The sequence below is a fragment of the Piliocolobus tephrosceles genome, chromosome 15 (assembly GCF_002776525.5).
Source record: "Piliocolobus tephrosceles isolate RC106 chromosome 15, ASM277652v3, whole genome shotgun sequence".
NCBI lineage: Eukaryota > Metazoa > Chordata > Mammalia > Primates > Cercopithecidae > Piliocolobus > Piliocolobus tephrosceles.
Window position 1 is genome coordinate 37,135,868 of NC_045448.1, and position 13,172 is coordinate 37,149,039.

At 39.8% G+C, this 13,172-nt stretch overlaps 1 protein-coding gene across 2 annotated transcripts in view; it reads right to left on the reverse strand.

Moving 5' to 3' along the window:
- Window positions 1-310: 310 nt before the first annotated feature.
- The window catches only part of EIF2AK2 (eukaryotic translation initiation factor 2 alpha kinase 2), a 54,350-nt gene continuing 41,488 nt past the window's right edge, over window positions 311-13,172 (reverse strand). For both annotated transcript variants that reach the window (XM_023216343.2, XM_023216344.2), the window contains exons 14-17: window positions 9,839-9,967; window positions 4,337-4,438; window positions 2,628-2,681; window positions 311-2,549 (exon numbers count right to left, since the gene is read on the reverse strand). In XM_023216343.2, coding sequence (XP_023072111.2) covers window positions 2,427-2,549; window positions 2,628-2,681; window positions 4,337-4,438; window positions 9,839-9,967 — 408 coding nt within the window. In that variant the 3' untranslated portion in view covers window positions 311-2,426. The remainder of the gene's footprint in view (window positions 2,550-2,627; window positions 2,682-4,336; window positions 4,439-9,838; window positions 9,968-13,172) is intronic.

Below are 13,172 nucleotides of genomic sequence, written 5' to 3' on the forward strand. Positions count from 1 at the left end.
ACTAAATAGGTAAAATTCTTAAATCACATCAGGAGGGGCATAATGTTAGGGTGTTCCACCTTGGGTGCTGCTAAATTGAATCACTTGGTTATTGTGGTGATCATTGCAAAGGTACGTTTTCCCCTGTATAACTGATATATCTTCTGTAGGATTATATTTAAATCCTTGTGAAGATTCCTATTCCACAACAGATTTTCATCCAATAGTTTTAGCATCTATTGATGAATCTTATGTGAAAAATGTATGAACTGCTTTTTATGAACACTTTTTAAAGCCTTTATGAAAGTATTTTCTCTTACTGTATTTTCACTTTTTGCTTAACCTAAATGTGGCCCTTTTTTAAAATCCTAAACTCACATGGCAGTTTTAGAATGGTAGTTGGTTGCTGCTATAGTTTGGATGTTTGTCCCCCAAAATCTCATGTTGAAATTTGATCCCAATGTTGGAGGTGGGGTGTGATGGGAAGTGTTTGGGTCATGGGGGAAGATCCCTCATTAATGGATTAATGCCATCCTGGGGAGGGGAAGCAAGGAGTTCTCAATCTATTAGTTCCCTCAAGAGCTGGTTGTTATAAAAGAGCCTGGCCCTTCTCCCTCACTCTCTTGCTGCCTCTCTTGCTATATGATCTCTGCACATCCGCTGTCCTTCACCTTCCTCCATGAGTGGAAGCAGCCTGAGCAGAAGCAGATGCTGGTGCCATGCTTCTCATATAGCCTGCAGAACCGTAAGTCTTAGAAATCTCTTTTCCTTATAAATTATCCAGCCTCAAGTATCCATTTATGGCAATAAGAAAACAAACTAAAACAATTGCCCTAAGTTGAAATTAACCTTCAGGGTCTTCTAAGATGCAATTTAAATTATCTTTCAGCATTCTCTACAGCAATTCAGGACAACAAACTAGCACACCCGGTGTTCCTCAAATATATCTTCTCCAGAGCTCATGCCAGGCCCCTTGTCCAGACTTCCTGGGTGGTCTCCTCTCTACTCATCTAACACCCTGGCATATACTTGGAAGGCCCACTGGGCTGTCACTTCTAGCAATGTGCTCAGTAGAAAGCCATCTCACCCTTCCCGATGGACTATTTTCTGTTTTTAGCCACTGCCTTACAGCACAGTTGTCTTTAAAGCGGTTGATAAAATAGATACAAAATGTATTTAAGATAAAATGTGTAACTATGCAGCAAACACTAGTGGACCTACCATCCAGTTTAAGGAAGTTACCATTACCTTTGAAAGTCCATTTCCCCAATCACATAATTCCCCGTCCTGAAAGATAACCACCATCCAGAACTTAGTATTTCTCATTCCCTTCCTTCCCATTGTTGTCTCATCACATTTGTTGGGTTTCTTACACAAAATGATTTGGTTTGCATGCTCTGGAACTTTATATAAATGGAATTATTCTGCATATATTTTCTGAAAACCTGCTTTGTTCGCTTAACATTATGTTCCTGAGAGTTGTATTGTGTTACGTTATTACATTTAACTGTAATTCAATTGTTTTCAATACTATATAGTACTCCTGTGTGTGAATATAAATTTTTTAATCCATTCTTCTTTTGATGGGCATTATGGTTGTTCCCTGTTCTTTTGGCTATTATAAACAGGGTTTTATGGACATTCTTGTAAGGATGTATGTAGGAATAGAATTGACAGTTTTGTGGATATACATGGATTCAACTTTACTAGATAATGCCAAATTGTTTTCCAAAGTGGTTGTACATCACTTTTTTTTTTTTTTTTATGAGTACCATATTTCTCCGACTGGCTTGTAAGCTATGTGAGGCAGAGTACGATCTTATTTTTTTTGGCCTAAAAGCAGTAGAAATTTAATAAATAGGTATGAGTTGATTGATTCATTAATAGCATAAAAAGAAAATTTGGGGGTGTTTTTTCCATCTTTGGAACAAAGAGATGCGGCTGGGCGCAGTGGCTCATGCCTGTAATCCCAGCACTTTGGGAGGCTGAGGCAGGTGGATTACTTGAGGTCAGGAGTTTGAGACCAGCCTGGCCAACATGGTGAAACCCTGTCTCTATTAAAAATATAAAAATTAGTTGGGTGGGTGGCACATGCCTGTAATCCAGCTACTCAGGAGGCTGAGGCAATCACTTGAACCCAAAAGGCAGAAGTTGCAGTGAGCCGAGATTGGATCATTGCACTCCAGCCTGGGCAACAGAGTGAGACTCTGTCTTAAAAAAAAAAAAAAAAAAAAGAACGAAGAGATGAGCCAGGAAAAAGTAAAATGTAAGAATATTTTTGAAGCAAAAAGAAGAAAACCTTTCTGTTTCTGCAGAAAGATTAGTAAAAATAGTAAAAAAATTAAAGGAAACATTAAAAAGTAAATATCTATTGATATTCCCTAGCAGATTTTAGATAATCTAAGGAAAATTGCACATCAGAAGCAGGATACTTTTTCAGAAGGGCTCTAACATGTATGTCGTTCCTTTTTCTCTGGGCTTTTCTTCCACGTAGTCAAGGTGCTTAGTATTTCAGATGTGTTAGGTCGGTCCTCAGGTTTCTTTGAGAGTAATTTCTCTAGAAGAGTTTTCTGCAATGACAGTGAGAGTCAACAGTAAGAAATAAAACACTGAAATAAATAAAATTCTGATGATTTTCAAGTGCTTACTTCTCTTTTATCAAACACATCTGAGATGACGCCATCCCGTAGGTCTTTGAAAAACTGAAAAAAAAAAAAAAGATAGGTATATATTAGGAAAAACAAACAGAGCTAAAGGCTGAGGAGACCTGAAATGTAGGATATTTCCAGATTTTTGGGAAAGTCTCTAGCCAAGAAGCAAGCAGGATTCCCTGTCTCGTACCCTACCCCCAATCTAATAACCATCCTTGCATTATGACGTGAAGTGTTAAGTGCATCATCTTCACAATCTACCTTCATGTGTTTTGGAACCCTAAGTGATAGGTACTTCTAACTGTTTTACAGAGGATAAGGTTATTGACTCCAGGAAAGTTCCCTTTCCTGAGCTTAAGAGTAGGGTATCCAGCTGGGTGCATTGGCTCACGTCTGTAATCCCAGCACTTGGGGAGGCCGAGGTGGGTGGATCGCTTGAGGTCAGGAGTTTGAGACCAGCCTGACCAACATGGTGAAACCCCATCTCTACTAAATACAAGAAAATTAACCAGGCATGGTGGTGCATGCCTTTAGTCCCAGTTACCTAGGAGGCTGAGGCAGGAGAATTGCTTGAACCTTGGAGGCAGAAGTTACAATGAGCCGAGATCGTGCCATTGCATTCTAGCCTGGGCAATAAAAGTTAAACTCTATCTCAAAAAAAAAAAAAAAAAAAAGAGTGGGATATCCGGTTGCCTACTGCCTATGGCCTATGGTGACTCCCCACTGCCTAAGCAAGAAAGTCCACATTTTTTCCTCAAGGTAGCCTAACCTATCTTTCTAGCCTCACCAACTACTACTTCCTTGTAACTTATATATTCCAATACAACTTACACTGCCTGCTGTCCCCAAATACACTCTGTACATTCCCACCTCCATGTTAGAATCACCCGTTCTGTTTTGGACTATGAGAAGCCAACAGATCCTTCAGAGCCCAGCTTAGATGTCTCCATGAAACCTAAGTCCTTACAGCTGGAAAGATCTCCCTCCCAGCTGCTTCCACAGACTTCATGCCTTCTCCTAAAATGCTTACGGCATTCTCTTATATTATCTTCAATTTTAGAAAATAAGCTCCTTGAGAACAAGGCTTTCTTTATTTATTTAGAGATGGAATGTCACTCTGTCACCCAGGCTGGAGTGCAGTGGTGTGATCTTGGCTCACTGCAACCTCCACCTCCCAGGTTCAAGCGATTCTCCTGCCTCAGCCCCCTGAGTAGTTGGGATTACAGGTGTGTGCCACCACACCCAGCTAATTTTTGTATTTTTAGTAGAGATGGGATTTCACCAAGTTGGCCAGGCTTGTCTCAAACACCCGACTTTAAGTGATCTGCCCGCCTTGGCCTCTCAAAGCTGGGATTACAGGGGTGAGCCACTGTGCCTGGCCAAGGCTTGTTTATTTTGCAACCCTTATAGCACTTAGCACAGTGTCTTACACAAAGCAGTCAATCAATAAAGTTTTACTGACTGACAAGTCTTACGAGTCTTATGAGATGTGCTACCTTCCAGGGAAGATCAAAGTTTCTGGTTTTTAACAAAGTGTTTGGTCTTTGCCAAACCTTGAAAGACAGAAAGTTCATATTTCATATGTAGTCAGATACTGATATACTCAAGCCCATCCTCACGTGAGACCAAGAACTGTCTGCAGCAGCACTCTGAAGGTAGTAGTCAATAATTTTTCTTATTTAATTCTTTCTTTGAGATCATTTTACCTCTGATGTTTCGAAAGCAGTGTCACATACATGAAGAAGTTCAGCAAGAATTAGCCCCAAAGCGTAGAGGTCCACTTCCTTTCCATAGTCTTGCAAAGAAATCTAAAGAGACCAAAATAGATTTACCTTTGTTACACTCCTTACATAAATATCCAGCCTTCTAAAGCCCAAAAACGTTATTTGACCAAAACATCTTACATCACACAACATCTATTTATTAGCAAGATCTGTGGAGTCCGACTGCCTAGGTTCAAATCTGTCCCGCCGAATAGCTGAATCCTCTCTGTAAATTAACGGTTAACATGGGAATAATCTCAGTTATAAAATCGGGATAACAACAGTATCAACCACAGAGTTTAATTGTGAGGGTAAATGAGATGCAGCAGATAAAGCAGTTAAAATAGCACCCCCCGTAGGTGACTTGCACTGCAGCTGTTCATAGCGTATTTATTCACAATATTTCATAACTAGAAACAACTCAAAAGACCACAACAGAAGAATGGATAAACATATTGTGGCATATTCATACAATGGACTACGACTCAGCAATAAAAAGGAATTCTCTGCTGGTATGAGCAACAAATAAAGTTTTTCTAGAAGATATTATTTTGAATGAAGAAATTAAATACAAAAGAGTACCTACTGTCTGATTCCATTCATATGAAGGTTAAAAACAGGAAGAACTAAACTATGGGGATAGAACTCAGAACACTAGTTGCTTCTGATCAGTGGAGAGGAGGCATTGACTGGAAAGGAGCTTGAAAGAGCAAAATGTTCTATATCTTTATAGGCTTATAGGTTACACAGGTGTACGCATTTGTCAAAACGGAAAAATATACACTTAAGATCTGTGCAATTTATGGTGTATAAATTGTTCCTCAACAAAATGTTGCTTTTTTTTTTTTTTTTTTTGAGACAGAGTCTTGCTGTCACCCAGGCTGGAATGCAGTGGCATGATCTCAGTTCACAGCAGCCCCTGCCTCCCAGGTTCAAGCAATTCTCCTGCCTCAGCCTCCAGAGTAGTTGGGACTCCAGGCACATGCCACCACACCTGGCTCATTTTTGTATTTTTGTATTTTTTTTTAAGTGGAGATGGAGTTTCAATATGTTGGCCAGGCTGGTCTCGAACTCCTGATCTGAGGTGATCCGCCCACCTCAGCCTCCCAAAGTGTTGGGATTACAGGCGTATGCCACTGCACCCAGCCAACAAAAGGTTTTTAAATAGAAAAACATACACACACACACAATAAAAACTAAAGTAAAATGATGAATGTTTTTAACCAAATAGTGTGAGGGCAGCAATATAGGATGCAGGAGATAATCGAAAGCAGTGGGAGGTTAAAGAGAGCCGTTGGCTCTCTTTAGTGTTCTATACTTTTTAGGTCAAGTGGCCCCCCAAAAGGAAAAAGTGTGTGCCTTCTCCATTCTAGACTCTCAAACCATCAGATAGCTCAGTGTATTTATTCTTGGATGACAAAATAGTAGACGTATTTTGAAAGCTGTATTATCAGCAAAATAGTCTTTAATGGGCATTTACGAATCAGAAATTAAAATAGGATAAACAGCCCAAAAGGTAAAAAATAAAAGCAATCAACCCCCAAAAAAACCACATTCAAATAGTGAGACTATACTAAGACAAATATTTAAAAATCAACAGCTGTACACCCATGTTCATCAGCAGCAGCATTATTCACCACAGTCCAAAGGTAGAAGCGACCTAAGTGTCCATTGATGGATAAATGGATAAACAAAATATGGTGTACACAACAATGGAATTAGTCAGCCTTAAGAAGAAATTCTGACATATTACAACATGGATAAATCTTGAGGATATTATGCTGAGTAAAAGAAGCCAGTAATAAAAGGGTAAATACTACATGATTACACTTATATGAGGCATCTAGAACAGTCAAATATACAGACAGAAAGTAGAATGGTAGTTGATTGGGCTGTAGGGAGGGGAGAATAGGGTTCTTTAATGGGTGTAAAGTTTCAGTTTTGCAAAATGAAAAGTAATCTGTGGATGTATGGTGGTGATGAAAGCACAACAATGTGAACACATTTAATGCCACTAAACCATACACTTCAAGATGGTGAAGGCGGTAAATTTTATGTTTGTGTATTTTACCACAATTAAAAATCAAGATACATATTTTTAAAATTAACGGCTACACTAATAACAAATTAGAGATATGGAATTTCTTTTCTTTTTTTTTTTTCAGATGGAGTCTCGTTCTTATTGCCCAGGCTGCAGTGCAGTGGCGTGATCTTGGCTCACTGCAACCTCCACCTCCCGGATTCAAGCGTGGGATCTCATTTTAATAGCAAAATGCAATACAGATTTGGAGAAAGCTTCAAAAATATAAACAATATGCCCAGGCGCCGTGGCTGGCTCATTCCTGTAATCCTAGCACTTTGGGAGGCGAAGGCAGGTGGATCACTTAAGCCCAGGAGTTCAAGACCAGCCTAGGCAACATGGTGAAACCCAGTCTCTACAAAATATACCCAAAAAAATGAGCCAGGTGTTGGTGGTTTGCGCCTGTAGTCCTGGCTACTGAGGGGGCTAAGGCAGGAGGATCACCTGAGCCAGGGAGGTTGAGGCTGCGCAGCAGTGAGCTATGATGGTGCCACTGCACTCCAGCCTAGGTGAAAAGCAAGACCCTGTCTCAAAAAAAAACAAACAAACAAAAAAAAAACATATATATATATAGAGAGAGAGAGAGAGATAGAGAGAGCATATATATAGCGTAATAAATTATATCTATGTTGAAGAGTATAAAAGTGGCTTTGAGGTAGGTTGTACGATTGCCCTCAATTCTGTGCTGGCCTCCTAGTGAGAGGATTACTCTTCCCCACCCTCACTCACTGCCTTGAGCTGGGCCATGCTTTTTGCTCTGGGCAATGATGTTTAGTGATGTATGCCACCGCTGAGCAGAGCATGTAAAAGCCATCACAAGGTTCTGCCATTGCTTTCTGCCTTGAGGATGGCAGTGACTCAGATAGCATTTTTCCTTCAGCCTGGGTCTTGGAATGAAGGAGACACGCGGAGCAAAACTGAAGCCAGGCAGACTGCTGCCGACTTGTCATGTGAGCAAGAAATAGACCCTTGGTATTTTTTGCCCCACTAAGAAACCGGGGTCATTTGTTACCACAGCATAGTCTGGCAAAAGCTGACTGATGGATGACTTGAATAAGTGAGGGAAAATACCAATTTTGGAGAAGTCTCAAATATATAAGGATATCAATGTTCCTCCCCTGAATCCTCAAATTTGATGCAATTGCTATCAAAACCTCAAAACCAGTTACGGAAGATGACAAGGTGATTCTAGAGTTCATTTGGAATTGTAAATGTGAACAGCTAAGAGCATTTTTAAATTGAAGAATAATATGGCAGGTCCTGCTGTTTGAATACTAAAGCCTATTTTATAATGCTACAATAATCTAAATAGCATAATATTAAAAAGAGAAATAAAAAATAAATCAATGAAACAGAACAAAGTCCAGAAACACACCTATGAATGTGTGGGAATTTTATATATCATAAAATAATATTGTGGTAAAATAGACATAACATAAAATTTACCCTTTTAACCATTTTTATGCCTACAATTCAGTGGCATTAACTACCTTCACAATGTTGTATAACCATCACCACTATCTATTTCCAGAGCTTTTCATCATCCCAAACAGAAGTTATACTCATTAAACAAGAAGTTCCCATTCCTCCCGATAACCTCTGTTCCACTTTCTGTCTCTATAAATTTTCCTTAAAATAGCATTTAAATAATGAACTGCTTAACACATAGTGATGAAGCAACTGTATATTCACAGGGGGAAAATCAAGTTATATTCCTTTCTCATACATACACAAAAGTTAATTCAAATTGCAGTTAATTTTATGTTAGTAAAACCAAAAAATATTTTCATAATCTTGTAGTAGAAGCCTCCAAAATAAAAATGAGAAACCTTGCAGCAATAAAGAAAGTATTCATAAATATGACAATTTAAAAGCTGCAGTGCCGGGTTTGGTGGCTCATGTCTGTAATCCCAGCACTTTGGGAGGCCGAGGCAGGTGGATCACCTGAGGTCAGGGGTTCGAGACCAGCCTGGCCAGCATGGTGAAACCCGTCTTCACTAAAAATACAAAACTTAGCTGGGCATGGTGGTGGGTGCCTGTAATTCAAGCTACTCGGGAGACTGAGGCAGGAGAATTGCTTGAACCCAGAAGGCAGAAGTTGCCGTGAGCTGAGATCATGCCATTGCACTCCAGCCTTGGTGACATCACAGAGCAAAACTCCATCTCAAAAAAAAAAAAAAATTGGCATTATAAACAAGAAGTAACAATCAAGGAGAAAAATTCTATAATATAGTTAACAGGTAAGGAATCAACACCCAATATATATCAAGATTCCTTACCGATACATGAGAAAAAGAGAACTTAATTATGAGAAATTGGGAAAGGATAGGAGTAGAGAATTTGCAGAAAATGTATAAGTAAATATACAAAAAGAGGGCATACCTTACTAAAAATCTGGAAAATACAAACTAAAAGAGCAAGATACTCCTAATTCAACATACTGCCCAAAACTGACCACTGGAGAGTATGATGATGCACCAATCTCATACATTTTGAGGGGAGAGTATTATTAGAACCATTTTTTTTGGAATGACAATTAAACAGCAATTAAATTTGAAATGCAGTTGTCAATCTATTCAATCACTTTACCTCAAGAAATCTATCACAGATTATCATAGAATTATTTGTTCTTGGGATCCAAAATAAGGAGGAATGTCTGTAAGTTTATGAAGTTGTAAACAACCTAAATAAATACCCTTCGATAAGAAAATAGTGAAATACAACCTGGGAAACATAGTGATACCTTGTCTCTACAATAAATAAATAATAAAAATTAAAATAAAAATAATTTGCTGGGCACGGTGGTATGCACCTCTAGTCCTAGCTACTCAGGAGGCTGAGGTGGGAAGATTGCTTGAGCCCAGGATTTTGAGACTGCAGTGAGCAATGATCATACCACTGCACTCCAGCCTGGGTGACAGAGCAAGACCTTGTCTCTAAAACAAAATAAGAACAAAAAAATACGATTAAATTTTAAAAAGAGTTAAATTATGGTATCTCTATATTTTGAAATATAATATAGTTGCTAAGAAAAGAATGTGGCAGATCTATTTGAACTAATATGGAGAGATTATGCTATACAGTCACAAAATAACAAAATAAGTCCTTGAAAAAATGTATGCACATAATTGTTTATGTAAAAAAAGTCTGGGTGTATATTTGTGTTTGTATGTTTTTACAACTCAAAAAATTATCTAAAAGGATAAAGAATAAACTGATGAGAAGGATATGGGTGGAAGAGAATTGGTAAGGGAAATTTTCAGTATATATTTCTGTACTGTTTTAATTATATAAGAAGTGTCTACTCTTTTTATAATTTTAAAATAAAATAAGTAAAATATAGAGAGACAGGAAAGAGACCTTACCTGTTCTGGGCTCATGTATCGCAAAGTTCCCGTATTCCTTGTTCGCTTTCCATCATTTTTCAGAGATGTTGCAAGTCCAAAGTCTCCAATCTTTATTTGTTTTGTATCTACTAAGAATATATTACTTGGCTATGAAAAAAAAATATTTAACTTACATGTACCAACTTGACATACTATTACCACATGTCTTAATTATACATAGAAAGGTGAATTCACTCTGCATGGTCCAAGGGAAAAGATCCAGGACTATAGGGTGGAAATGACCTAAAGATTAGCTTTTATTAGCTATTATCCTAATAGTGTTGTCCAAAGAATGGGAGTTAGACAGTTCCCCATCCCAAGATAGGGCTGAACAACCACTAGAGGAAATGTTGCAAATATGAGTCCACGATCTGATAGGGACTGAAGTAGACATCCTTAAGACCCTTTCCAACTTTGAGATTCTCGGAATGGTTCCATTCCCAACAATACTGCAGATTAGCCTGTGCAGAATTTATCCTGGGGGCCTTTCTCCAAGCCTCTGACAACTTCTTAACAAACATATCCCTTCCACCGTGAAGGTATAGCAAGTTTATTGGAAGCTAATAACTAGCTCTGAAATATTTTTATCCATGCAATTCTTTAAGCAGATTTTTTTTTTTTAAAGGAAGAACAGAACAGAAGTGGTCATTCTGACTCCACGGCTTTATAGGAGGGGTTTTGTTTGGTTTTGTAAGATGGAGTCTCACTCTGTCGCCCAGGCTGGAGTGTAGCTCACCACAACCTCTCGGTATGATCTCGGCTCACCACAACCTCTGCTTCCTGGGTGCAAGCAGTTCTCCCGCCTCAGCCTCTCGAGGAGTTGGGATTACAGGCATGTGCTACAATGCTTGGCTACTTTTTTTGTATTTTTAGTAGAGATGGGTTTTTGCCATGTTGGCCTGGCTGGTCTCAAACTCCTGACCTCAAGTGATCCGCTCGCCTCGGCTTCCCAAAGTACTGAGATTACAGGCATGAGCCACCATGCCCAGGTCATAGGAGGTACTGACCAATATTCTTTTTGTTTGTTTTTGAGACGGGGTCTCATTTTGTCATCCAGGATGGATTGCAGTGGCATGATCATGGCTCACTGCAGCCTCAACTTCCTCGGCTCAAGCGATCCTCCCACCTCAGCCTCCCAAGTAGCTGGGACCACAGGCCACCACACCCAGCTATACTGACCAATATTCTAAAGACCATAAAAACAGGAAGGTAGTTGATGAGAAAATTAATATTTTGCTATTTTTGAAAAGGCTGGACTTTTAATACAATGTTAGGCTATACACACAGACTCTATGGGATAATGCACTTATGAGAGGGTCTACCTAGTAAGTACCTGAGAGGGAAGAGACCACAAGCCCAGGGAAGGCTGAAGGAGGAGCTTCCGAAAAGCCAGCCTGAGATGATGGCTCATGCAGCAATTAGCAGTTGGATTAGAATTAAATTAACAGTCTGATTGGAGCCTAACACCAATAATACAGATGGAAAGCTGTAGACAGATGTGGGGTGGATATGGAGAGAAAATATTCCTATGCTATGTTCAAGTTGCAGTGTAAGAATATGCTGGGATTGCAAGTGGAACTGCTAGTCCCACATAAGGCTATCACCTGACTCTAAGAAAGAGAAAATTGAATGTATGAAGCCATGTAAATATCTAAGCTGGATGAGGCTATCTAGTAAAAATATCAGATCACTTTTTATAGTTCGTTAAAAAGAAAAAGTGGGCCAGGCGAAGTGACTCATGCTTGTAATCCCAGCACTTTGGGAGGCTGAAGCAGGCAGATCGCATGAGCCCGGAAGTTCAAGGCCAACCTTGCCAACATGGTGAAACCCTGTCTCTACTAAAACTACAAAAACTTAGCCAGGCGTGGTGGCCTGGAATCCCAGCTACTCGGGAGGCTGAGGCAGGAGAATTGCTTGAACCCAGGAGACAGAGGTTGCAGTGAGCTGAGATCACTCCACTGCCACTCATATCTACAATCCCAACACTTTGGGAGGCCAAGGTTGGCAGATCACTTGAGCTCAGGAGTTCAAGACTTGCCTGGGCAACATGGTGAAATCCTGTCTCTACAAAATATCAAAAAATAGCCCGGCTTGGTAGCCTGTGCCTGTAGTCCCAGCTATGTGGGGGGCTGAGGTGGGAGGACTGCTTGAGCCTAGGAGGTTGAGGCTGCAGCGAGCTGAGATCATGCAACTGCACTCCTGCCTAGGCAACAAACAGAGCGAGACCTTGTCTCAAAAAAACAAAAAACAAAATAAATAAAAACAATAATGTCACATTTTGTCTAATCAGTTATAATATGACTAGACAAAATATAGGGTTGTAGAGCATAAAAAGGGGTACAAACTTCACATAGGAGGCACAGGAACAGGGCTGATGCTCAGGCTGAAGATGACCAGAGCCTGGGCTTTAGGAGACTGAACATTTTAGAGAGAAGCAGCCTTGGATAAGAAGTCCTCACTCCAGAAACCCCTATGTCCCTTCTCAGTGCCTTTGGTCTAGTTCCTAAGATTCCAACAGAAAGTGGTTAAACACTTGGAGACTTTTGTAAGAGGGGCCGCATTGGGTAAAGACCATTTCCTGGCAAAACTACCTACAGCTACTGTTTTGCAAAGCATAACCCAAAACGTGTACATCTTCATTGTATCTTTTCTTAAAGGAGATAAATCAACAACTGTAGTAGTGAGAGCTAGAAAAGTTACAGAAGATGAAAGAAGTCTCAATATCAAAGCTTCAGGCCGGGTGCAGTGGAGCACACCTGGAATGCCAGCACTTTTGGAGGCTGAGGCAAGACGATCGCTTTGAGTCTAAAAGTTTGAGACCAGCCTCGGCAACATGGTGAGACCCTGTCCCTACAAAAACACAAAAAATTAGCCAGGTGTGGTGGTGCACACTTGTGGTCCCAGCTACTCAGGAGGCTGAGGTGGGAGGACTGTTTGAGCCCAGGAGGTCAAGGCTATAATGAGCCGTGATCGTGCCACTGCACTCTAGCCTGGGCAAAAGAGCAATACCTTGTCTAAAAAAAAAAAAAAAAAATTAAAAATTTAGGAATAATAATAAAGTCTGACCCTTGAGCAACCACAGCAAGAGCAAAAATTCTCTGCAAATAGACACAAGAAAAGATCAGTCCATGACACAGGGTACATACAGTGCAGGGCATAGTTGGCAGGTAAGTGGGTAGGCGCCAGTCAGAATTTTGCTAATTCATTCTGAGGACGAGGAACTTAATGCCTACACTTCTGCATTTATTTGCAAATTATTGTATATAGAAATAATTGTGCTTATTTGTTATTTAACTATATGTATGATTTATCC